We start from the raw sequence: 27,458 nt of genomic DNA on the forward strand, positions 1-27,458 counted from the left end.
GAATAGGTGTTACAGTAGAACAGGAAATGTGCACGAGGGGAGTTCAAACCTCAACAATGTTACTGGTATTACAGTTTGTGTGTGTGTGTGTTTGAAATGTCTCTCTGCTACTTAAACTGTGCTTTACGACTTGTTAGTTCCTCCAGAGTGTCATTTACAGATCCTGAGTGAACAGTGTGTTGTTTTGGGCTGCAGAGAAAGCCAAAAACAACACAACATCCCCTTCCTACGCTCATTCCATGGCTGGAATTCACAGCCTGTGCCTAAAGCTCCCCAGTTCTACACCAAAATCTGCAGCAACACACTGAGTTGTAATGTGAACATAAATCCAATTATCATGTCATTCGTGGCTGATACGCAGAATTATATTTGCCTGTTATGGTATGACGTTGTTTATGACAAGTTTTAATGGACAAGTGAGGATACTGTAGCAAACTATATTGTCTTATGTATTTGTAAGTGTTGATTTTGATTTTGTTATGTATGCAATATAACAACCAATATTGAATTATTTTATGTAATACATTGTATAATCCGAATTTTCTGGATGTTAAACCAGTTAATGGAACAAATCTGAGAGTAAGACATTGTTACATTTTGTTTTGTGTCTGGCATGAAATCCCACCCTTGTGCTAGAGAAAAGTGTTATCTTCAAGCTAAAACAGAATCTAAAGAAGCTCCGGAAGAAACCGCCTTGATGTTTCTATTTTAAAGCCTCCTTTTCTTCTCTGTATGTCTCTTCTCTATGTCCCCCAACCCCCTCCCTGTGGAGTCCCCAGCAGCAATGCAGTACCCATTAAAAAGCAGCCCTCCACCCCTCCTCTCCCACATCCCTGGCAGATTTAGTGCCATCACCCCGCCATTGGCCACCAAGCTGACAGCTGTGATTTATAGCTTGTTCCTCATTGGTTCTTCCCTGACAAGCAGATTTATGGGTGTACTATGATTCGCTGCCGGCCGCCTTTAAGATGAGTTACAGCCTTCTCTGTGATAGGACACAGAACCAGTGTCAAGTTACTGTCGTAAAGCCTGTGTCCCTGGGGGGAGGGGAGCAAGGAGGAAGGGAGGGCGTGGTATGCCTGTGTCAAGACAGTAGAATGATGCCGAATGGAGAAACAGAGGGAACGATAGTAAAGGGGACATAGGCAGAGGTGAGGAAATGGAGACACTGAATAGACGGACAAAGACTGAATTATACCTGACATTACCTACCTGCTTCATCTCTATTTCCTACGTAACTATCTGATTCCTTGACTGTTACTAAAGCCAAGCATCATTACTTTAATTACTTTGACTTACACACTATTCTCTACACACTAGTGGCCCAACCATAGTATTCCAGGAATGTGCTTTTCATCGTGCTGCTACCGAGACATTCACAGTCAACATGAGTTACAATCCGCACACAGAATACACATTAGATATACACTTTCATTACCTTTTTATGTTATTTCTTTGTCACCCTGTCATTGTCCATTCTTCTTACAATACTTCTCTTCCCGTTTTCTCCCATACCTTTTTTTAATAATATTTTATTATTAATATTTTAAATTATTTATAGTTAATAGGGTAAATTCCCCCCCCCCACAAAAAAGGAAATCAGAGAAGGGTGTGAAACAGCATTGCATATTTTATGGGTTTAAGGATGAGTGCCAGATTTTACGACACAGAGCTAAATTAGATTCGCTCATCCCATCATGGGAGGATAGGTAGTGTATATATTACCTTTGATGCACTTTGATCTTAAATGCCTCCTTCCTTTTCTCTGCTCTGATTCCGTTATTCCAATCTACTCCCACTCCTTCAGCTTCACGCTCTCCAGTTTCTCAGCCCACGGCTGCCCCGTGGTTGTATGAGCAGTCAGGGAGGGTATAATAGATAATACAACAGGCACACTGTAAATAACTGTGTCGCATCACCAATCAACGGCAGAAAACTGCTAAAGTCACTTTCACTCCTTTGCTGTCAACAATATTTTCTGTGTATTATTACTTTAGCTGTCTGCGTTTGGCAAAAAAACTCTCACAATTATAGCCTACACACAATGCCCCATAAAGATGTGAAAGTTTTTTTGAATCTTTTGCAAATCTGTTAAAAATAAAACATGTATGTTTTGTAGGCAACATACGTTTTCACAGCCTGTACCGTGACACTCGTACAGAAACATTTCTGCAGCATTGAAGGTCCCAATGAGCACGGTGGCCACATTTTTGGAACCACCAGGACTCTTCCAAGAGTTGGCCGCCTGGCCAATCGGGGGAGAAGGGCCTTAGTCAGGGAGGTGACCAAGAACCCCATGGTCACTCTGACAGAGCTCCAGCATTGCTCTGTGAAGAGAGGGGAACCTTCCAGAAGGACAACTATCGCTTCAGCACTCCACCAATCACGCCTGTATGGTAGAGTGGCCAAATGGAAGCCACTCCTCAGTAAAAGACACATCACAGCCCACCTAGAGTTTGCCAAAAGGCACCTGAAAGACCTTCATGAGAACTTTTTAATAGGTGTGAATACTGGTAAATAGAATTATCAGTATCTGTACCAGACCGATAATTTGAAAGGGTCTTAGATGATCGTGTCTATCAAGAATTAGCTGACATTGTCATTTAAGATCTTAAATATTGATAACCAAACATTCACTCTGAAGACCCACAGATGGATGACCAGGGGCCAGTATTGCAAAGAAGCAAGTTCCTTTATCCATCAAGCATCAAACAAGGGACCATTCCTAGTTCCTGCAAGAAGGAAAGTGTGGGGTTTTAATGAATTACTGATATTTGCCCTTGGTTGTATATTTGACAGGCTACACCATGAATTATACTACAGATGCATGCACTAACTCAAACAGCATTTTTAGTTTATGTGAATGATGGAAAGCAAACTCAGTGATCTTTCTATAGTAAACAAAGGAATATTGTACACACAAAACCATATTCATGTTTTTCTGTGAAGCACATTTGAGTTTGCTTCGTGTGTAAATAAAGTTAGCCTTATCTTTCGACATATTGCCAATGATTTGCAAACGTGTTTCCCTGAGAGAGCAGCAGAGACTACTGTAGATGGCTGGAGGTAAACAGTCACACTAAACATTGAATCTTTTAGAAAGTATTTTATTTCAGCATAATGGTAAGAAGCCTCTCCCCACACTCCGTACAATTAAAACTAATTGGATCACAAGGGAACATATTAGTTTGCCCATTTTTTACAATAATCAGTGTAACATTTTTTTTTTAGGAAAAGTTATTCTTATGCACTCATTTTGCCTACACAAAATAATCAATATAAGATCCTATCTTAACTGAGGATCATAACTCTGCATGCAAGACTAATAAACAAAAATACTAATTTGTGATAACTACTGTAGATGCTGTTGCTTACTTAATATCTCTACCAATATAATCCACTACAAATACCAGGGAATTTGTATAAAAAACAGTTTCTTTTAAGTACTACTGCCTCTAATATTTAAATTACTCAACATCCTGGGCTCTCAACATTACTGATCCAAATGTTTCTGTCCACCTTCTTTGTCAAGTCGAGGAGTAAGAGGCTGTCTACAGACTAAACTCTAGTACTGTATATGTTCTTCATCTTTTGTTTCTATCACTCCAGTGTTTACATTTTATCAGAAAATAAAAAAAGGTCCTTATTGTTAACAGAATTATCATAATGTCATGGAGAAAGAACTCAGTATTCTGTCTGACTATTTGGAAAATAAAACCTCATCTTAACTGATCATGGAGTCTATTGCATTTATACCAGTAGATCAATAACAATATGAGATTGGCCTGGGATCTAACATATATAGAAGTAACCCTTCTTTGCCCTGTGGCCAGACTAGTGGGTGGTCATGGCAGGCAGCAACCATTTCATTGCCTTTAGGGCCACGAGACTGGGCCAGAGAATATATATCACTTTTCTCAAACTTGGTCTGTAAAATCTTGTATATCTTTTCCAACATTTTACTGGATCGCTACTTCCTCACTTGAGTCAAACCCTACTTTGAGATCCAGGCACAAGTCAATTTATGCCCAGATATCATACTGATATCAGTAAATTATTTCATTTTATACACAACAGGTCTCAAGTTTAGATTAGGCCTTTGATACACACTGACACTTGTGGGATATACAGTGGGCTTATAAAATGTTATGAGTAACATTTAGATATTGTAATCAAATGTACAGTTTGAGTGAAGTCCTGGTAATTAGGACCAAGAGTTAAAAAACAAAACAAAAAAAACTACTAGCCCACAGACAAGCTGTGAAAGACCACTGATACACATACTGAACCTGACTAAGTTGATAGATGCAGAGTGGGTAGACGAACAGTATGCTAAACAAGCTTGTTGCCATTTCACTTGGAGGGGGTAACCACAGACAGCATAATTAAAGTTTAATACAGGTTACGGAAAATCATTAATTACTATATCATTTAGCACTACAATGATTATTGATGAATCCGCTCTTATTTAAGGCTAAACCCAAGAACATAACAGACATCCATTATATACACACCAACTACATAATATCTCAAAAGAAGGCATTCGTTAGTGTGCAGCGGAGTCAAGCAAGTGTTGATACAGCTGTGGCTATGGCCTGAAGCTCGCCAAAGCACTGCAAGAGGGAAAGTAAAGTATGCACTATTAGCATCTCACTGGAATTGTCAAAACTTCTGGTTCTTCCAGATGATATGACGGGTTACATTATCATCAGTACTAACCAGAAATATGTTTACATTTTTGCCCACCAGTATGCTGCAACACTACTGAGTGTTCTATAAGCTTTGGAAAAAACATACCTCGATGGTAAAAGGCAGTGGCTCGTCCTTGTAAATCTTATAAAAACAATAAGGATAATTAAACCTTTAGTTCAGAAAATAAAAAAGGCAAATGAAAATAACAAAAACTAAAAACAAGCACGCTCTTAAGGCCACAAGATTCTGTATATCTCCTGCCATTCTCTGAACATGATGATCTGTACATACACAAAGTAATGGGACTGGCTGAAGCTGCCATCTTGTGCCATTTTAAACATATATCCTTGTATGAACCTTAGTCAGAGAAAGCTTCCCACTTTTTGTCATAGAAATCTATACATACACTAGTATGTAATAGCTGTGTGGGGGTGAACTTGCAAAGGCTGTCCTATCCTGTGCCACTTCCTGAGTCATCAGCATATCACTACCTTGCAACAAACAGAACATGGTACAGGATACTACGACAGACAATATCCTGTACCCTGACCTATTACATATGACCTGTTAGGATTTCTCCATGCTCAAATGTGGACTGTCCATTTGTATCACTCACTATTCAAGCCCTTGTTTTTACAGGTTTGCCCCCATGTACCATTGTCCAGATTTTACATTTATGCATTTAACAGACGCTTTTATCCAAAGCGACTTCCAAGCGTTTTTCATTTCTGTATTTTCTGTAAAAACAGTCATTTCTACATTTTCCAGATATCCTCTGCTGTGTGTGGTTAAATATTAATGTATATATCCCACTTCATTGCTATGACTTTAGGACAAACTGTAGCCGCCGCCGCCTCCACCCCCCCCCCCCTCCCCAAATGCCTTACCTTTCCCCCCTACCCACAAAACCACCCTCAAAGTACCACCAAAACCCAACAATGAATCTGAACAATAACAACTTCTTTGTAAAATCAAATAAGTACAAAACAGACCAGAAATGTTCTCTAAAAAAAAAAAAGAAAAAAAAAAAAAGGAAAGAAAGAAAGACAAAACTGTATGTCCCTCTGTTATAAGTAACCTCAGGACTGGAGCTGCAGAATCAGTCTGTGCCAGAGTGTGGCGCCACTAAGCATAGGGCTCAGTGGCAGAGACCATGGGCCAGTCCTGTCTCTAAGGAGAGGTGGTGGTCATGTGTGGGAGGGGAATGTCAGACTGCAAGCCGACCAGGAGGGGGGTGCAGGGGGCTCCAGGTAGGTGGAGCCGGTGGGGGCTCCTGGGGATATGGGCGAGGCTCACAACATGGCTGGTTCTCTACCTTTGCCACACCACGGCCTTGGCACAACCGCCGATGCCGCAACAGCCGATCGGTCCGTGAAAAGTTCTGAAAACGTACACAGTTTATGTAAGGGTGATACAGTAAGACTTTATTCCAAAGCATATGGAAAAAGGAATTCCATGTGTTAATGTAACTTGGTGCACAAAACATAACATGTAGGCTACTGTGCAGTACATGCTGATGTTAGAAAAGACTAGTGTGGGCAGACATCTGCCTGTGTGGGCGTGGGTTGTGCATGCGCACATGGCAGAAGATGGCTATTTATGTGGGACGATCAGAGTATGCTCTTACCTGCTGGCATCTCTCGCACTGATAAGGCTTTTCTCCGCTGTGGACACGCTTGTGTCGCTCCAGATGGTAGCGCTGGATAAACCTCATATCACACATGTCACAAGCAAACGGCTTCTCCCCTGAAAGAGCACACCAACACAAATCTATTACATCACATTCAGTGCTGAACCACAACAAACTGCATTAAATCAGTCTCACTAGTTACAATATACTGGGTATTCTAAATATAAAAATGAAGGAATGCAAAAACATATCTAATGTGAGCCAGTTCAAGAAAAGGAACAATGCATGGTAAGAAACTACTCTGATTAACAATTTGAGATGTCTTCTCATCAACTCATTATGTGTAGCTCAGAGTGGAATCTCAGATTTTCATATCAAACTACCAAACTGGATGCCCCTGGAAAGTGTAATTTAATAGTTTGAGGCTGGTTCAACATCCAATCAAATGACTTGACAATCCAAACTCGAGTTTGTGGTGGTCTTGTAAAATTTGTTTTAGTCAGAGAGCTTTTTTGAGTGATAGGGGTATGGTGAATGGACGCATACCCGTATGAGTGTGGCTGTGTCTCTCCAGATGGTTACGCTGAATAAACCTCATGTCACACATGGAACAAGCATACGGCTTCACCCCTACACACAGAGTAATATATTAGCCCTCTCTCCAAGAGATCACAACACATACAAACCTAGCATTACAGTTAAATTATCTTCAGAGATGTAGCCTAACCTTGGAATTATGTGTGCTTTTTGATGCTGTATTGTTTTAATAGAAGGTGAGAGGCTGAAGAGTTACCAGTACATGCAATTCTGATTCAAAGAACATTACAATATACACACTAAGACCTAACAAAGAAATAAATGTAAGTATCCCCAGAACATTGATCCTAAACTGCTGTAGGTAATCTGCCCCCTGGCTTACAATCTACGCCTACATTTTGCCTCTAGCCTTTGACATTGAACTGGCTACTCTAAAACTCACAGACTGGTGCTAGACAAGCAGCTAGGTATATAAACTACAAAATGTGAGAGGGGTCTGCCGAGCTGAGCCATACCCGTATGAGTGAGGCTGTGTCTCGACAGGTGGTAGCGCTGAACAAACCTCATGTCACACATGGAACAAGCGTATGGCTTCACTCCTGAATGACCAGAGCATCAATTTATTATTGCTGCCCAACTTCCTTAATCCAATTAAGTCTGTTTGACATGCCTATGCAAAATTGATGGTTTACAACCACAGATGTCAATTATAATGCCTTGCAGGGGATATACCATTTTTTAACTTAATTTCATCCGAATTAAAAAATGTTTTGGATGGATATTTTCTAAGGTTTAGTCCACAACAACACATCACATGAGCTGATGACATCACCTGGTTGTGTAGATCAGTATCAATATGCTGTATATTTATATAAAACTGGAATTTAATTTTTCCAAGCCCTGGACAAAGGGGGTTGGGTTAATCCTGGTCTTAATTACGGGTACAGTAGGCGTGTGCATACCCATATGAGTGAGGCTGTGTCTTGCCAGGTGGTAGCGCTGAAAAAACCTCTTGTCACACATGGTGCAAGCGTAAGGTTTCACTCCTACACACACAGAGCAGCAATGTATCATTACTGTGCATCACTGCCCACCAAAGTACTTAAACATGGGTCTAAGATTCTGCAATTATTGGTTATTAACCACTGATGCCAATTCATGCAATACATGAAATTTACATTTAAAAAATCCTCTAGGTGTTTTTGTGGATGCTTGGCCACAACCACAACAGACTGAACTAACACTCTTTTTACAAGACTTGTGAAGGCTTGTAGCCAACATTTAACACTGCAAAATCGGAGGGATTAAATGCTATGGATTCACATCTAAATGTCAATGTTTGGTTTGCCTACATTGTTACTGTGATTTAACTCTCCAATCTTCATCTTTCCTCCCTAATTACTAAATGAGGGGTACGGTGAACGGACCCATACCCGTATGAGTGAGGCTGTGTCTCGCCAGGTGGTAGCGTTGAAAAAACCTCATGTCACACATGGTACATGCGTACGGCTTCACTCCTAAATGACCAGAGCATTCATTTATAAATCTAATTAATTCATCTAGCTGTACAACCCATTTATGTCAATGTAACCTACAGCTGTGCAAATTGATGGGTTAATAACCACTGAAGTCGATTTCATCAAATACTTTACAGTGGATTGACAACAATAAAGTTTACTTGGCTCAAACCAGTGTTTCTAATCGTTTTCATAGATTTAGTCCACAACACATCACAAGCTGATGATGTCACCTGGCAATAATATTACAAGCCCTGGCCAAAGTGCTTTTCATTGGATGTCATTGTGTAAACATTTTTGTATATTTAGATACAAATGATCTGTTTTCATGAGAACTGTGTTTTATTAATTCTGCCAAACCAGGTTTTGGGTTCATCTAGATCTTAATTACGGGTACAGTAGGCGTGTGCATACCCATATGAGTGAGGCTGTGTCTTGCCAGGTGGTAGCGCTGAAAAAACCTCTTGTCACACATGGTGCAAGCGTAAGGTTTCACTCCTACACACACAGAGCAGCAATATTTCATTACTAAGCCTAACTGTCCAGCCCCTTTAAGTCTTTAAACATTAGGCCTGGCTGCTATTATTGGTTATTAACCACTGATGCCAATTCATACACAGTATTCACAATACTCTAGGTAAATAATTGTTTTTTTAAAGAAACAAAAGTCCAAATAAATACTCATATCACAAACTCAACACAATGCATGAGCTTATGTTACATTGTAGTAATGCTTGTATGTCAATATTCTCCTTTAACAAGTGTGCTTGTGATAAACCATCTAGCCTACTACTTTGCTCCCTAACATCTAAGTGAGAGGGGTACGGTGTGCGGACGCATACCCGTATGAGTGAGGCTGTGTCTCGCCAGGTGGTAGCGCTGAACAAACCTCATGTTACACATGGTGCAAGCGTACGGCTTCACTCCTAAATGACCAGAGCATTAGTATATCATTTTTTAAATTGTTTTAAATATTTTTTAAATGTTTCATGCTCTTCCAATAATCCATGTTAAACACATATATATGCTAAATTGATAGGTGGTTAATAACCAATGCTAATCCATGCATTTACTTACAGGGGATTTTCAAAGTGAATATAATTACTTTCACCAATTAAAATTGTGCTTTTTAAGCATTTTATACAATCCACAACCACAACACATCACATGAGCTGATGATGTCATCTAGTGGTAAGTCAAATTCCATCTTTTCCATTAGGGAAAGGTGGTCAGATATAAAAAGATAATACATATTTCACCTGGCCCATATAAGTACAAACACATTAGGCCCAAATCCTGCTAACCCTGTATACTGGGGACCAGGTGTATCAACAAGGTGAGCGGGTGCATACCCATATGAGTGAGGCTGTGTCTCGCCAGGTGGTAGCGCTGAAAAAACCTCTTGTCACACATGGTGCAAGCGTACGGCTTCACCCCTACACACACAGAGCACCAACTTCAGCATCATAAAAGTTCTTCAACTGCCAAAAACGATCGAATTAAACTTTACTAGGCTACTTCAACTTGAAACAAGTTTAGTAAAGTTGCTTTGTTCACCAGCCAGTGCCATTAATTAGACTAGATTTGAATAACCAATCAACGCAACGCAAACAAGGCAATTCAGAAAATCTGCAGAAAGTGAGTTGACCACAGGCAACTAATTTCGCCAATGTGTCCCCAAATAGCTCGTAATCAACGCGAGTCAAAATAGTTATGGCCAGGTTAAAAATTTTGAAGGTAATGCTGGTTGACATCCGGGTTCACGTCATTCTATTCATCTGAATATTGACAATTTTAGGCAGTTGGAATACATCCGAGTACATAACATACATTGATATAACTGATGTTACCATGGTATTGCATGTCTAACTTCTTGATGTACTTAATGTGTCAAGTATACAGCTCTGAAAGCTTATGCCAAACAAACATTGCCATTACTCCAACATGAATACTAAACTGATTGCTCAATACAAATTACTCAAACAATACAAACTCGAGTTTGATGTAGCCACTATTATTTATCTATCTAGTCCCATAAAGTGGTGGGGTTGTGAATCTGACCTCATGCACTGGTGGGCCTCATGCATGTTCAGACTGATGAAAGTGAAGGGCATATAAAAGAGAAGCATACCTGTATGAGTGAGGCTGTGTCTCTCCAGTTGATACCGCTGAATAAACCTCATGTCACACATGGAGCAAGCATACGGCTTCACACCTAAACATACACAGAACATATAAAAACTTTAGCCATTTTTTTGTATAATTTTAAAAGCATACATTTGTTTATTGTGCTAACCTACACATTTGCTGTATTTAATTCTGAACAAAACTCAACCAATTGCAATACATTTAGCATGTTCAAGTTTACCCTTTCATCAAGAACGATACACGGGCAGATAATCTGTGTATTGGTCACAATAACAAGGGAATGACACCCAAAAAACAAAGTTTGTAAGACTTTAAATGGCAATGAGAGTCAAAATCTTACACCACCAGTTGTGTTAGTTCAAGTTAACAATACTCATATATAGGAAATGTGAACCAAACAAACGTGAAACAGTGCATCTTTCACATAAAATTGGACTTTAGGTATGCGGCTTGATATAGCTAGCACAGGGGTCTTTTGAGTGTCATGGACCTTTAAATTGGAAATTTGTTTAAAAATGCTGGCCAGTAAAAATTAAACTTCTCATTTTACATCTGCTGTCATTGTTGAATGTATAATACATCTTTAAACATTGGACACAAACAATTATTTGAACAGTAGTTTCCAACAAAGCCATATTCCATATGTACAAATTGTCAATGGGAAGGCATGTACCCAAACAAGAAAATTACTATCTTACCTAGATTGATCTAATGTTATAAGACACTATGGGCTATCATTAAGACGCAAGAACATGTGAGACAATGTGAGAATCCACCAGATTAAAGTTTTGGAGGTTTATTTAAAGAATAAATAAGTGCTACAAAAATGTCCTTTAAACTGACAGAACTTTACTAAAGAGAGGATTTCAGTAAGGTGGGAACAGTTAGTAGACCCATACCCGTATGAGTGAGGCTGTGTCTCGCCAGGTGGTAGCGCTGGAAAAACCTCATGTCACACATGGAACAAGCGTATGGCTTCACTCCTAAACGCATACAGTACCAAATTTTAGAATCCCATGAACTGTGTACACATAACATATTTGTACATACATTGTCAATTTTACTGTGGTTCATATTGCGTCTAACATAGCCTTTGAAATAAACACAAAACTCAAGGGACCAACCCATCTCCCTTCATCATGCGAAATAAAGGTGACAGACCCTAAACTGTCATCAAAACAGTTAAATGATGCATCACCAATCAAAATAACTGCCATTCCAAATTCTCATGGAGTACATATTCCTAATTCTCATGGGGTACATATTCCTATGTGAGGATACCTCCTTTATTAGAGACAATTAACACCTTGTGCACTGCGTGAATTTTGTGATCCTTGGGTATTTTGTAATGCAGGAGAGAGGGGTAAGGTAAGACGCATACCCGTGTGAGTGAGGCTGTGTCTTGCCAGGTGGTATCTCTGGAAAAATCTCATGTCACACATGGAGCAAGCATATGGCTTCACCCCTACACACACACACACACAGAGTATCAACTTTAGTAAAGCTCTGTACACAACAGGACTCAAGCCAACTGTTCATAGTGGTGTCCCCTTGTAAGCTGTTCTGATAACACAGGACCAGCCCCATCGGTGGCTCCAATCGAACCTCTGACTACACAATTTTACACGCAAGACAATTTTATAGCAATTTGCCATTCAATTATTTCAATGCAGGAATGGCAAGACATTGGCCAGATCAGAATAAGACAAATCAAGGATTTTGCAAGAATATTTGTCCATGGATACAAAAACTCAAAGGTTTACTAAGACAACACCAAAGTTTGTTGAGATGTCAGTAAACTAAATAAAGAACCACCACTCGATTAAAAACCCTTTGGTAGCATTTCCATGAGGCTTCTGTGACAACAGGGGTACAGGAAGCCTACCCGTATGAGTGAGGCTGTGTCTCGCCAAGTGGTAGCGCTGGAAAAACCTCATGTCACACATGGAGCAAGCGTATGGCTTCACCCCTACACACAGAGTATAAAACATTAGCTAGCCACCACCAACAAGTTGGTTTAGCACATCATGAAATAAAAGGTTGTTCACAACCACAAAGATTTACCACGCAATGGAGATATAGTCTAAAGACCTACAGGTTAACCCATTCAGTCTCAGGGCAGCTTCTAATAATAAACCTAGAATACAATGAAGATGATATGAAAATGTACTGGGTTTTTATCAATTGAATCTAGCTGTCAGCAGGTAAATGTAAAGGCACCATTCATCATTGAACGTGTTCAAAAACCCTATAAACTAAGACGGGTTCGGAATTTGTGCCAACTGAATCCTTTGATTCCAACTGAAATGAAAACTCTCCAAGATGCAGGATTTGTAAAGGCTATAACAGGCGGACGCATACCCGTATGAGTGAGGCTGTGTCTCGCCAGGTGGTAGCGCTGGAAGAACCTCATGTCACACATGGAACAAGCGTATGGCTTCACCCCTACACACACAGAGTTATACATTAGCTAGATAGTCCCAATTAGATTACAAATGCTTGTACTTCCATGAGCAATATAAATATGTTTATTGATAAGTGTCACAAAGGACTTGCTTGAAGATGATGGTTATCAATAAACTACAGCCATTTAACCAAATACATAAACATATAGGCTTTTTTTGTTAAGCCAGGGAGAAATAAAAAAACAGGTTCTCAAAATAGAAACAAAGCCTAAATCTTTGACTTTTCCCCAAAAAATAATCTCTGGTTAATCCGTCATTTCTTCTTCTTCCCTTACATTCTAGTGGCACCACAAGCAATCGTCAAGTACTAAAGCTTGGACATTAAGGGACTATTTCCATATCAAGATAGGAGATTTCGTCAAAGGCTAGGTGGCTTCAACCATAACTCCCTTTAATGCACATTAAGGTTGGAAAGTTTCTTAATCTTTGTCCAACAGGTACTTAAATATCCTATAGACATATCCTTTAGGGGATATCAAACTGTTATAGAAGACATCAATTCAACATACACTCAACATTTTTCTGAGTGGAGGGGGGCTTGTTTAATGTGAGATGGGTATGGAAAAAGGACGCATACCCGTATGAGTGAGGCTGTGTCTCTCCAGGTGGTAACGCTGGAAAAACCTCATGTCACACATGGAACAAGCGTACGGCTTCACCCCTACACACACAGAGCACAAGAATATTAGCTATTCAGTCTACACAATTGAAATTGTTTTTTTGTCTTTTATATGTATATATTATTTGCTTTGTACGGTTATTGATTACATTTATGAAGAATGGACCCATGATGCCATTGAGAAGTAATTGATCTAATCTCCAAATGATAACAAATAAGATCAAATCTAAATGAAATGCTAATAATTGATTCAAGTTTAAAGCTCACTTATATCCATGGGGATATATTTCACATGTTCAGTACAGACGAGAAGTTTATGACACAGATTACTTACCGATACTATGTTTAATGTTTCTTTTAGACAAGCAAAAACAGACAAGGATTGCAGACTACAACGCAGGAATAAGCCACAATACAGTAATGCATTGTGCAGGAGTGAATGTGCTTTTTAAGAAAGAAAGTACGTCAAACTAAGTCTAAGTACGTCATAGTCCCTTGATGTCCATGCGGTTACCTGTTCTCCCAACCAAACCATATAAAACAAAAGCTACATCTAAACTGTAATGATGTCTTGTAATAACTTGCATCTCATTTTCTGTGTACCTCTAGGTTTAACTGTGATAATCACAAATAGGCCAAGAAATAGACCTGTCCTTTGCACTTTCACTGGTGTTGGGGGACCCATTTGTATCTATGACGACTCCTTGCCTTCACATGGTGGAGATAAAAGGAATTTTGGGCTTTGTTGGAAATTACTGTCCAATGACAAATAGAACTCTAGGAAACTTAAGTGAGATGGGTACGGTAAGATGACGCATACCCGTATGAATGAGGCTGTGTCTCTCCAGGTGGTAACGCTGAATAAACCTCATGTCACATATGGCACAAGCATACGGCTTCTCCCCTAAACCGAAGAGCACCAGTTTTAGTCAATGGTCCCCACAGTGAACACCAAGAAACTGTGAGGCAACAGCTGACACCAAACAAGCTCTTCAGGAGGCCATTTCAAAATCTTTAAATTGATGCACACTCCTTAAGAAACCACCCATAACTTAATCCATACTGGTGTTTTCTGATGGCCTCTGGCTGAGCATTTACTTACTAAATCAGGCTTTTTTCCCTCTAAATTGTAAACGTACACCTACAGAAGCTGGTCGTGGTGATTTGGACACATACCTGTATGAATGAGGATGTGTCTCTTCAGGTGATAGCCACTCCTAAATGCTCCATAACAATGATCACAGATGAAATTTTTCTGCACTTTGGACACTGGACAGTTACCATTCTCATCCACAACCACCACCTACACAGGACAGAGAGGATAGAGGTGTGAAATACACCGTAAAAAGCTAAGCATTACATACAGATTCTAACTAACACTAAGATAAGGACTGGCAAAGTAATCGTAATAGCTTAGTTTTTTAATAAGAAATGGCAGTCAAGCAGTCAGTTATAAAACTAGATGAATCCACATTCTTTTGTTAAGTATTGGGCCTTTTAAGTGCATAAACTCTACATAAGGGTTAACGCCCTCACACCCCCCATGATACAGCTCCCCCTCTTGTGCACACAATTGCAGTTATTGTGCTCCTCTCTTCTCCCCTCCTGTCCCCTCCCCCTCTTTCCTCTCCAGAGACCCCCACCCCCCCTACATCTCCCTGAGCTCCTCCCCCCACCCCCACACAAACAAAATGTGCTCACTGGAAGGCACCAACTTAGCTACAGGCAGAAAAAGTCTGTCTTCGTCCAAAGAACTGTACAGACCCATCCACCCACCAAGTTGAGAACACATAAATACTTGTGCAGTTAGAACAAAGCCAGATTTAATTGAATACTTGAATATTCATGTTACTGACCTTGCCTCCCCGTCCATCCTGCTCTCTCACTTTACAGGGGGTTCCAGATTTCCTGTTCTTCTTTTTTAGCTGCATCTCCTCATTGGCCCTCATCTCCTTCTCATCCAGCAAGCGGGGTGCATGAAAGTCACCCTCCTTCCGAATGAGCTTTCATCACAGATGGAAGAGGACACTTAATCTACAGTCTCACCATTTCCTGATAGCTAAATAATGTTACTATGCAGATCTGTATGTAAAATCTGTTAGAAAATGTATCACAGTGGTTGATGATATGAAACTTTTTTTTTTTTTTTCTCAATCTTGACAACCGTATTTTTCGGAAAACAAGCCACATTTTCTATAAAACGCACCCCACCAGAATGGGAGCTTTGTGTTTGTAAATCTGATTATAACCCGCCCTGGAATATATGCCACACTTAATACGAACAATGATACCAAGCAATGCACAATATTTTAGATATAGTATAAGTTTAGCTAGCTTGCAAATCCTGAGGATAGCCTACCAAAGTTGGATAGCCTACCAAAGTTGAATTAGCCAATGTCGTTAGCGATGCTAGCTAACATTGGTTTACTAGCTGTATATAACATTTCACTGGGTCTTTAAGCCATTTGATTTACTGAAATGAATATGAAATGTTATGTGCCATTTTCCTACTTTAGCAAGTCACTGTATTTCCAAGCCCTGATAGTGTAACTGAGACGACACAGTAAATAATTACTCTTTCAAATAATAAGCCCCAGTTCAAGTGTTGAGCATTAAATTAGCTGCATGGTCTGTAGGCATCTTGGGACAAAGCCACTTTTTTGTTCTAAAACCGGGCTATACGCTGCTTCGAAATATAAGCCGTACAACCACAAGAAAATTGTCAAATTGGGGTACAAGCCGCGGTTTTATTTCCGAAAAATACGGTATTTGCATCCCAACATAAGTGCTAAAGAAGAATTAGTGTTCAAAATCTAACCAAGGGTGGACAGCTCATCCCAGACGGCAGGATCATGTGGCTCTGAGGCCCACGGTCAGGGCCTTCCCTCTGAGGGGGTCCGTGGCCAAGGGGGGTCATCATTTTCTTGGGTGGACCGGCCATGGAGCTCGCCTGCATCAGGGCCATACTTGAGAGCACGGCCTCACAGCCAAGCAGCCCCGCCTGGAAATTAGATGGTTGAGTTAAGGAAAAGCTTTGGTATTGTAAATCCAACTTCAGAATGATGAAGCCTATTATAACCAAGGTGTTATTTTAAGGACAAACAAAAGTATGTATGAGTTAGTGATAAAACTTAGACAAAGTTACAAACATATTAAATATCACTACATAAAACGACAACATCCTGAGTGACATGTTTGCATTACTGAATTTGTATTTTGGAGCTTTAATTTCTTGATAGGAAAACAAACCCATTTCATATGGTCGCGGACTGAGCTGCTGGGCAGGTGTGACATTGCAGCGGGAACGGTGTATGTGAGGGCAGGGACAGGATAGGGGATAAGGTCATCCAGTGATCCGTCAATCAGGATGGTCGGTCTGACGGGAGGCCACACCCACCTCACTCATCTAGCACTAAAACTGAGGAAGGGGAGGATGTAGATAAAAACGGGGAAAAAAACATTCCATGACAATAACAAGTTTTACACTAAATCTTGACGCATATTTGTAATGTTTATGCACATGTCACATATTCATGTAGCCCATCAGTACAGCGATTTTGTTTACATCAAACGTTAAGGTTTCCATGTATTTAAGATGTCCTCGTCAGCCAAATGCATGGTCTATATTAAAACCATACACCTTCCCAACTTATCACACACAATTAAGTTATTGACGAAATACAAAAGAAACTGAATATACTCGATGAGTAATCTTTGATATTACCATATCTTACGTTACAATCAAAATGCCACGTTGAGGCTTTAAGATCATAGAAAACTAGCAAGTAGACAAATGCTCATCACCTCACACAAGGGCAACACGAAGACGAGCCTAATAATATGAAAATGCCGTTCCACGAGTGTAAAATGTAACCTAGTTTACCTACGTTACGAAGCTATAACACCACACTATTCGGTGATGGAAGACATGTCAAACAGATTTTGTGATAAGAATATTGTACACTTGTCTTGTTTTTAATTACTGGGTTTTACTTTTGCTTGCGAACAATGCAGCCAAGTCAGACTAGCTACAGCTAGCTAGTTGGTGTGCCGGATACATTGATGACCAGACTAGGTTTGCAAACCGTTGCCACCATTAAACTCAATTTTGCTAGCTCTGAATATTTTTAACATGATCAACTAGCTATATGACTTAATACATTTTCAATTCTTACATAGACCGATACTATGGTGGAAACAAAGCTGGCTGTAAAGAAAATAATGTGGACAAATCTCGATGGCACGAGTGCCATGATGAAAGCACAGCTCTCTAATTAAAAAGGCATTCGCCATTGGCTTCGAACAGCACCACCGACATGAGTAACCTATCTAAGTGGCACTAACGTTCGCAAAAGGACTGCAAATGGCAATGTTGTTATAAAAAATAAACTACAAGCTAATTCTGGCATTTAACTACCAACTGAGAGAAAGATGGGCTGTGTAGCTACCAACAGTGGTAGCTAGCTAGACTACTAAAACGTCGTAAGAAGTGGTAGCTTTATGCTCCTACCTACATTACCAATTTTTAAGTCCGCGAATTAAACCCAACATTTTACAGATTGAATCCAAACAAAAAAAACGTTATACTGTACAAAACCAAAGGCTAGAGTGTAGATTAATTTGCTTGGTACTTCAGTGAATATTGACTCTTGTATTGTAGGTAGAGCTAGCTAGCCTCCAATCCAACGTTATCCCACTAGCTAGTCTACTGTAGCTAGCCTGTGAGCTATAACAGAGGACTAGCTACCTCTATATTATGACATTAAAAACAAGACTGGCTATAGCTAGGGTAGGGAACACGGCCTTTGATAACGCTTGCTGAAATAGCACTGAGGTATTTTTTCCCCTCAGCCTCAAAATATATTAATCGCTTAGAGTACGGACAATGAGCGCTATCCCTTCGGCCTGTCTGTTGTGTCTGTAAGTGCTACAGCTGCTCCTACTAGCAAGCTAGCATTAGCTAGTAAGCTAACTGCTCGCTTGTGCGTCTCGTAGGAGTCGGAGGAGCATTTGAGGATGTAAGGCCAGGGTTTTAAAAATACAAATTTCTTCGATTATAATGCTAAAGTCACGGACGATCGACCTGTGCAATATCAAAATGTACATGGATGTTGAGTTACCCAATATGTTTTCTTGTCGATCTTTTTTTTTTTCTCGAAGCCCGTCGCCTGTGTTCCGATATCTTTCGTTTACAAACACAGGAAACGCTACCGGACGTGCTCTTCGAGGAGAACCCTGTCATGCGATTGGAGAGAGAGCTTGTGAACGTCAACCATGTTGGTGAAGAGCAACTAGCCTACTCCATTTTGGTTATGGAAGTCTCAATAGCTCAAGCAGTGTCTGTGATACCTTTTAGTATTTTTAGTATATTTAATATACATTTTAATAATTATATTTCATTGTCGACCCACATATTTTATGAGTTAGGTCTACATGTTATATGAGTAGCCTAAATATGAACAACTACCTCTGCCAACTGATTTATATTTGTTTGTCATAGGTAACCAAAAATAAGTTTTATACTGTTTCTGTAGCCTAAGTTGTACATAATATTATAGAGGCTTGGCTAATTGAAACAATTATATTGGTTTCTATGACATTGCTTTTAATTAGTAATTCCCCGAATTGACAGGGGTAGCGCACGTAGTTACCTGATCGCTTGAGTAGCCATATTTGTCACAACAGTCGGGATATTATGCTGTTTACATTTACATTTAGTCATTTGTTTATGATGTGTTCCATAACACTAGACTATGCTTGTGATTTTGACTCTTAAATTGAATACTTGTCATATTTAACGACGACAAGGCTATCATCTGCTCTCCTGTGATCTAGTTGTATTCCCTTTATGACTAAATAGGCTACATTAGGGTGAATTGGGTGTCATATTTAATAGGCTCGTTCTAAAGTTTTAAAAAGTCTGCCCAATAGAGGTTACTGTGTAGTGCGGCTATATAAATTCAAGTCAATGATAATACTATTTAGAGCAGTGGTTCTCAACCCTGGTCCTCAAGTAGGCCACCCCTGTCCTGCATGTTTTAGATGTTTCCCTGCTCCAACACACCTGATTCAAATGAATGGGTCATTATCTAGTTATGCATAAGCCTGCTAACGACCATTCATTTGAATCAGGTGTGTTGGAGCATGCAGAACAGGGGATACTTGACATGGGTTGAACCACTGATTTACAGTATGCCAAAACAGTAAAAACTGTGTTTAGTCACACATTGAATTTGCAATACATTTAATGCACGTTTATACAAATGTGTATATGTGGCTCACTTTGGTAAGTGGGTTTGAATCCTGCTGAGCCCAGGGATAAAGTTTGTACATCGTGTTGGGGTTTGAGTCCCATACCACATTCAGATGCTGTTTGTAAATCGCTTTGTGTAAAAACGTTGGCTAAATAAATAAATAAATGTAAAACATTTAGACAAAACACTCAATTTAAAAGGTCTGAATACTAGCCATCATCTGCTGTCTATTACTGTTTATTTTCAAGTGTATGTCCTTAAAAATTTTGATAGGAGATTACCATTAGATCTTCACTGCAATAAATTGGAAGACTAATGAAATTAATACTGTATAATCTCATTACGAATTACTTTTCATGTTTTTTGCTTGCACTCTAGATGGCGCTCTTGGCAGGAGATAGAGGGAAACTGTAATCATACACATAAGGAAATGACAACTGGAGCAAAGGGTTGAGCACCTGGACACAGTTGTCATGTCAACTGAACACTTTGGTGTTGAAACAGGGATGGTTCCAATGGCCATGTGGCTGTGTTGGGGAATAGAGAACTGCTATTCCCCCGAGGCAAGTAGGGTGAAGTGCCTTGCCAAAGGACACAACGTCATTTGGCACGGCCGGGAATCGAACTGACGATCTTCAGATTACTAGCCCGATTCCCTAACCGCTCAGCCACCTGACTCCCCAGTAGGCGTTCCTTATTAAAAACATAAGTTTTATGAATTTAGTAAAACCTGAGGTCAGAGAGCTTTGTATGGCGTCAGATGGCTGAGCGGTTAGGGAATGGGGCTAATACTCAGAAGGTTGCCGGTTCGATTCCTGGCCTGAAAAATGACTTGTCCTTGGGCAAAGCACTTCACCCTACTTGCCTCGGGGGGCATGTCCGTGTACTTACTGTAAGTCGCTCTGGATAAGAACGTCTGATAAATGACTACATGTAAATGTATATAAAAGTAGTTTGAAAGTTAGTCACAGCCTGGGAGAAAGTGGACATGAAAGGAATACAATTATTGCAACCAATGTATATGTGTATACATATATACAGTATCTCACAAAAGTGAGTACACCCCTCACATTTTTGTAAATATTTGATTGTCTTGTTCTGTGACAACACTGAAAAAATGACACTTTGCTACAATGTAAAGTAGTGAATGTACAGCTTGTATAACATTGTAAATTAGCTGTCCCCTCAAAATAACTCAACACACAGCCATTAATGTCTAAACCGCTGTCAACAAAAGTGTGTACACCCCTAAGTGAAAATGTCCAAATTGGGCCCAAAGTGTCAATATTTTGTGTGGTCACCATTATTTTCTAGCACAGCCTTAATCCTCTCGGGCATGGAGTTCATCAGAGCTTTACAGGTTGCCACTAAATCCAGAGTTTTTTTCAGGGGACAGCAAATTTACACTGTTATACAAGCTGTACATTCACTACTTTACATTGTAGCAAAGTGTCATTTTTTCAGTGTTGTCATGGGAAAAGATAATCAAATATTTACAAAAATGTGAGGGGTGTACTCACTTTTGTAAGATACTGTATATATATGCCAACTTATCTCAGTATTTGATGGCACTATGTTGACCACCCATGCTGCTCATTCTTATTTTATATATATTTTATATTTAAATTGTTTTATTCTTAGATTGTTTAGTTCTTAGAAATAGTTAAACTTTTGTACTTTTACTTAATTTTTAATGTTTAGTGTTTTGTACCTTAATCAACCTTGATGGAACACCCCCCAGGTCAGGAACAAAATTCTGTCCCAAAATGTTTCTAAATATTATTTTTGTAATGATACTGGGAGGAGGGACATGGCTGACTAAGAATATTGGCAAGTATGCCAGACTATGCATGCTGTAGATGTGTAAGAATTAGGCCTATGCTTTTTCAGGTTACCGTATTTTCCGGACTTTTCCATCTAATGTCCTCTCCGTCTTCTCAAATAAAGGAATGCCCTCTTTCTTGGGGATATGAATAGGCTATGCTTCTGTTTAAATTTTGAAGGAAATAATTTAATTGGGTCAGCTAAACTACTTGCATAACAGATTTAAAAAAGAATGTGATCTAGAGATGAAAATGTGACAAGTAATAGAAACTCAAAGGCCAATATTTGTTTATATATTATTAATGGTCCATAAACCATATACCTATAAGAGCACTAGATAACACCTAGCTGGGTCCCATCATCAACCCTTGTAGGCAAGGCATACTTCTGTAAACTCCAAATGGGAGAAACCTGGGAAACCCATCTGGGGCCTCGGTGGAAACTGAGGTCAAAATTGACTGGGTCCCAGCTGGGTAGCTCAGATAGGCCCCAAATATCAGCCCAGTTGCAACCCCTTTGGGCCCCACCGGAGTGTTGATGGCTGGGGTAGTCGGCCCAAGTTGGGCCCAGATAAGATGCCTATTTTGACAGGGGAGGTTCTAGACCATTTCAACTGGGTGGCCAAGCTGGGGGCAGTTGTAGAATGGGGCCAATTACATCAGCCTAAACATTACATGTACAGGGACATTCCCCCCGAGGCAAGTAGGGTGAAGTGCCTTGCCCAAGGACACAACATAATTTGGCATGGCGGGGAACCGATCCGGCAACCTTCTGATTACTAGCACCGCTCAGCCATCTGACTCCCTATTTTTTTTATCTGATTCCCTAATTATTGTCATATTGTTTTCTTCACTGCGTGGCAGGAATGAACAGGCAAAATACCATGTTTATAATTATACAGACTCTACATTAAGGCCGAATCCCAATACTCCCCCTTACCCCTTCCCCTTACCCCTTCCCCTTAATTTACCCCTTGCCCTTGGCCCTCAGAAGTAAGGGGTAAGGGCTACATAGCCCTAGGAAATGGGACGCCACTTGGTTACAGGTACGTTGTCTAGCACGTATCGATATTTCCAAAGCAAGTAGTGTTATGCACTGATATTAAACGAAATTCGCTGCTAATGGAGTTTACTTAAAACTGTAGACATGCTAGTCAGAGTAATGCGGGACTGTTGTGCAATTCAACACTGTAGCATTAGCGTACCAAACTAGCGATTTTTAGAAACGTTTCAATTTGGAAAATGGTTGCAAATATATATGTTCAGGACTGTGTATAACACAAAACAAGACTGTCATGATTTTTTTATCAATTAATTAAGCCGAAAATATTACATTTATCGGACTCTCTGGATGATCTGGCCCCCATTGTTGCCGGTCGCGCAGGATTCACATAGCCCTCGGTTTCAAGTAAGCTCCCGATCTTACTTGGTTTTAAGGGGTGGGTACCCCTTAGTCTTAGCCCTTCCCCTAGCTCAATAAGAGTATTGGGACACCACTAGCTCTCACGGGAACGCGCAAAACTAAGGGGAAGGGGTAAGGGGAAGGGGTAAAGGGGAGTATTGGGATTCGGCCTTAGGGTGGCCAATAGGGGGTCCAATCTTATTGTCACAGGGGCATTGGCCCCCCTCCTCTTCCCCCCAAACCGCCCCAGACCCATGCCCACTCGCTACCCCTGTAGATTTAGTGTAGCAAACTAACTTATAGCATGCTAGCGCAGACAGCCTAGAAAACCATATTTCTTAGATTAAACGTCGCCCTCAAATAAATGCCGCCCTCGAATGAACGGCGCACCAAAAATGAACAATGTGTAATAAACCGAAGTTTAATCGAATAAATATGGTCATTAAGATTTTTTTTTTTAAATGGCCACGCCGAGATAGCCTGGCTCTGCCCTCCTACGTACTTCCGCTCAATTTGGGTTTTGCTTCTGTACTAGGTCTGGGAGTTTGACTTTGAAGTCGGTTTTCAGAAACACATTTTTTGTAGGTCCAATCAGCGAACAGAGGGAGCGGGTGAGAACGATGACGTTAATGTCGTGCACTAGTTTGAGTAGTTCAGTAATGGCGGCGGAGAAAGATGTGAGCGAAGCTATTCTGCGGTTGTGGTAACGCTGCCGAATATCCATAGGTTGAAGCCAGAGCAAGAACATTATTTGCTGAGTTTTGTTGGTGGCCATGATGTTGTGGCCCTCCTCCCCACGGGGTTCGGGAAAAGTTTGATTTTCCAGCCACGGCAGCTAGCTCCGTTACAGTAGTGGTGAAGGAGTTGGCTAAGGCGAACGCTTGCGATTGGTTATGGCAAATCAGAGTGGCTCTGGGCAGATCCAATAGTTTTAAACAGAGGACCCGCCTTCAAGGATGTTAACGTTAGTCAATGGAGCGATCCCAGACCCTCTGTACAAATGAAATGTACAAGGTTAGGACCAGGCTAACGCCGAGGGGCCCCCATATCAATTCTGCTCAAGGCCCCATACAGGCTTAGGCCGGCCCTGGTGAAGCACAAGTAAAGTTAAACACAAGTATATAGGCTACAGGTGTATTAATTATTGTATTTTTAGCCATAAAACGCATCTTTATGTTATTGGTTTGACATAGTTTGTTGTGTATGGAGGCGACCAGCTGCAGTGGTCGTAGTGGGTTAAAGTTAGTTATTAGCTAAATAGTAGGGTTGTGTTAAACGCAAACACTTACAGTTTGTGTTGTGTCCATATCTTTCCTTTTCTTTAGCTGAGAGGTGATCCAAAGAAACGTGGGAAGGTAAATTTGCCGGCTTTTGCTGCGTCTCACCGGTGTGAGCCGCTATCGCCAGCAGTTTTCTGACCTCCAGGTCACCGAGCATGTCACGTGACTGAAAACTATGAATAGTCAGGAAAATCAGGAGGTGCTCGTAGAGAGGCTTGGTGAGGGCACGGAGAGGGCGTTCCTTGCGTGCGTGTCACTAGTCCGTAAAAACGCATAAGTAAATTGGCCTGAGGCTCTGAATTGGCCTTGCACTGCATGCTACGCTGGTCGACATAATGACGCGTCCGTTGATTACGAGAAGGTGTTTACGTAGGTGTACCGTTCAATGCAGTAGGCTGAGAGAAAAAGTGAAAATGGAACTCGTGAGCTGGAAAAGTTGTTTGGCCGTAATTTCAGTCAAAAGAAGGCCAATCAAGTCGACCTACATGTTCAATTTGCAAGGCCGATTTGTCTCGTGGTGGCAAGGACCCCAAACAATACACAACATATCCGCTGTTAAAACATTTGTGTATGAAACATACGAAAGAAATTCATGAAATCTAGGCCAATATTTTGGATAGCCTATTGATTGGATCTTGACATAGGGTAAACATAGGCATATAGTAGGCCTAATTGTCAAAATAGTTATCCCACTTATCTTCCTGGCATGTTGCCTATTCTTTCTTTTTTACAGTAAAAAATCATTGTGTTAACTGTGTTAATGGACTGAAGATGGGAGTAGGATTCGGTATTCGGTTTCGGCCGAATCATAATCAGTGGATTCGGTATTCGGCCGAACCCCAAAAATCTGGATTCGGTGCATCCCTATTCACAACGAAGATCAAAGCTTTTAGACTGCTACAGCTCAAAATTGTGCGTCACGCGTGGCCGATTCTAAAAAATAAAACGCCTCCACATTTTCTCACTCATAAAAAATAAAACGCCTCCACATTTTCTCTCTCAAAAGAAAATTGTTACCACAGCCTATGACTCATCCTTTCAGTTGGATGGCATAACTTTTTTATATTCGTCAGGTCTACAGTGAAAGATCCTTTTAGGATCATTTTACTGTGAGTCATCTGCTTATTAGTCAGGTAGGGGGCAGGGGCGGCTTTTTTCACGTGACGTGGGGGGCGCACGAGCATTTAAAAAAAGAAATCTCTGTGCGGTTTTCTTTTATCTATCATTTCAGTGTGTGGAGAATTGGCATATTGGCGCCCCCTTCAGGCAGCTGCAGGCAGCGGCCGCTTGCTGAGACGGTGCCGTGCAGCATTTTCCTCCTCAGGTAGTAGCGGTGCTCGTTCCGTGGCTCCGACCAGGAGCCAAATCAACCAAGTTAAAGAAAAAAGTTGGCTAAATACAAATATTCAATAAACAGTTTTTGAATTTTTTATGACTTATTTATAGTGGGCAGCCTGGCTACGTTGGTTCAACTTTTTCAACTTCAACTTTATCCTTCAAAAGGAAATTAGTGTGCAGCAGGGGTCAGAAACACAAACACAGAACAGCGCCAAATGCCAATAACATTACACCACACAGAACACACAATACAGACACACCTTCCCCCAAACCCCATGACAGAGTCCATTAGTACTGTAGTTAGTCTAATCAGCTAGTGCAAGTTAAATTCAGTATTTTGAGAGGGATGACTGTCTTACCTTGCTAGCTAGTTAAGACAAACCAAAGGTTACTTCAGTCTAGATAGAGTAGCCTATTACTAACTTAGGCAATTCGGGCGGGGATTATGGTGCTGAAGGGAGAGCTGAAGTCCACAAACAGGATCCTGGTGTAGGATGCAGGGGTGTCCAGGTGCTGGAGGGTGAAGTGGAGAGCCATGTTAACTGCATTGTCCACAGACCTGTTGGCTCTGTAGGTAAACTGCAGGGGGTCCAGGAAAGGGTCTGTGAGGTGTGCCAGTAGGCCTGCAAGAGCTCGAAATACCTCACTACCACGGAGGCCAGGACGATGGGTCTGTAGTCATTAAGTCCTGTTGGCCTTGGCTTTTTGGGCACAGGGATGATGGGGGAGGACTTGAGACAGGCTGGCACATGGCATGTCTCCAGGGCGGTGTTGAAAATGTTGGTGAACACCGGAGACAGCTGGTCAGCGCAGTGCTTGAGGGTGACAGGAGAGACAGAGTCCGGCTCAGCTGCTTTGCGGGGCTTCTGCCTCTTGAACAGTCTGATGATGGGGAGGGGGGGGGGAGTCCATATAAGGGGTAGACAGTCCCAGTGGCGTTTTTATATGTAAAAAATCGGTGGGGCAAAAAACATTTCAAAATATAGGATACCAGTAAGCTACAAAAGTCCCTCTTGCTACTGATGTGTTTATTTAACACGTCAACAAACAGCGTGGCTCCACACAACACTTTTAACGACAAAGCGGCTTGCTTCTACCAGGTGTTGTAGTACACAAATTGGAGAGAGGGAGACCTTCTTGTGTAATTGCTCTCCTTGTCTCTCTCACACACACACACATGTAAAATTACCACTGTCATATTTACAAACCTAAATTAGGAATGCAACCAAGGCAAGCTCAGAACCAATGTGCCTACAGGGCCATGCGCAAACAGCAATGAGCTCAACACAACGGAAGGCCACAACGAAGCAGAAATACAACTTTTTAGGGTTACAGATCCATTCTATGACAACAACCAGATAAGCATGGACACACTGACACGTCACCATCTTCATCTATCGATCCAGCCCCAAAATATGACCAATGCATGGACCAGCACCACAAAGGCAGGATGACAAAATATGCTTTCACTCACCAAGGCTGAGAGCTCACTTGAAGAGAGAGGTGCCTTCTTTTGTATGCTAACTAGACTAACCGTTAGCCTCTTTCTTCAAAAACCACTCCACTTTAAACCTACGGTTACTTTTACCAGCAGTTTGAGCGATGACAATATCGTGGCTGATGGGCACCACTTAAGCTGCTTTACTTCAACTTTCTCCTCCAAATTAAGGGTTTATAGGGTATATAACCGGTGCTCAAGTATGAAATCCACTTTATTCATTTTCTCAAGTTATCTGGCGTTTGTGAAGCTAAC

At 40.8% G+C, this 27,458-nt stretch overlaps 1 protein-coding gene across 22 annotated transcripts; it reads right to left on the reverse strand.

Moving 5' to 3' along the window:
- Nucleotides 1-3,091: 3,091 nt before the first annotated feature.
- On the reverse strand, nucleotides 3,092-18,836 carry znf740a (zinc finger protein 740a). Of its 22 annotated transcripts, XM_047024825.1 has the most exons (21): nucleotides 18,729-18,836; nucleotides 16,858-17,026; nucleotides 16,427-16,609; nucleotides 15,465-15,611; nucleotides 14,785-14,911; nucleotides 14,429-14,512; nucleotides 13,567-13,650; nucleotides 12,886-12,969; nucleotides 12,410-12,493; nucleotides 11,906-11,989; nucleotides 11,424-11,507; nucleotides 10,508-10,591; nucleotides 9,729-9,812; nucleotides 9,219-9,302; nucleotides 8,791-8,874; nucleotides 8,293-8,376; nucleotides 7,822-7,905; nucleotides 7,375-7,458; nucleotides 6,869-6,952; nucleotides 6,320-6,438; nucleotides 3,092-6,073 (listed from the first exon to the last, which is right to left on the reverse strand). In XM_047024825.1, exons 2-21 carry the CDS (start codon nucleotides 16,900-16,902, stop codon nucleotides 5,900-5,902), a joined length of 1,971 nt encoding a protein of 656 aa, XP_046880781.1. In that variant the 5' UTR covers nucleotides 16,903-17,026; nucleotides 18,729-18,836; the 3' UTR covers nucleotides 3,092-5,899. The 22 variants fall into 22 exon arrangements, with proteins under 22 accessions (XP_046880781.1, XP_046880784.1, XP_046880787.1 ...); XM_047024828.1 differs by lacking the exon at nucleotides 14,429-14,512; XM_047024831.1 differs by lacking the exon at nucleotides 13,567-13,650.
- Between the last annotated feature and the right edge of the window lie 8,622 nt (nucleotides 18,837-27,458).

This window comes from Hypomesus transpacificus, chromosome 9 (genome assembly GCF_021917145.1).
Source record: "Hypomesus transpacificus isolate Combined female chromosome 9, fHypTra1, whole genome shotgun sequence".
Lineage (NCBI taxonomy): Eukaryota > Metazoa > Chordata > Actinopteri > Osmeriformes > Osmeridae > Hypomesus > Hypomesus transpacificus.

Bases quoted from the DNA above. Each gene is read 5' to 3' on its own strand.
- znf740a (XM_047024825.1), bottom strand. From the start codon at position 16,902: ATGTCACACCTGCCCAGCAGCTCAGTCCGCGACCATATGAAATGG. The intron at 13,651-14,428 runs GTATGCGTCATC...CTGTGTGTGTAG, and splicing joins ACACAGCCTCATTCATACGG to GGGTGAAGCCGTACGCTTGT. The intron at 7,459-7,821 runs GTATGCACACGC...CTGGTCATTCAG, and splicing joins ACACAGCCTCACTCATATGG to GAGTGAAGCCATACGCTTGT.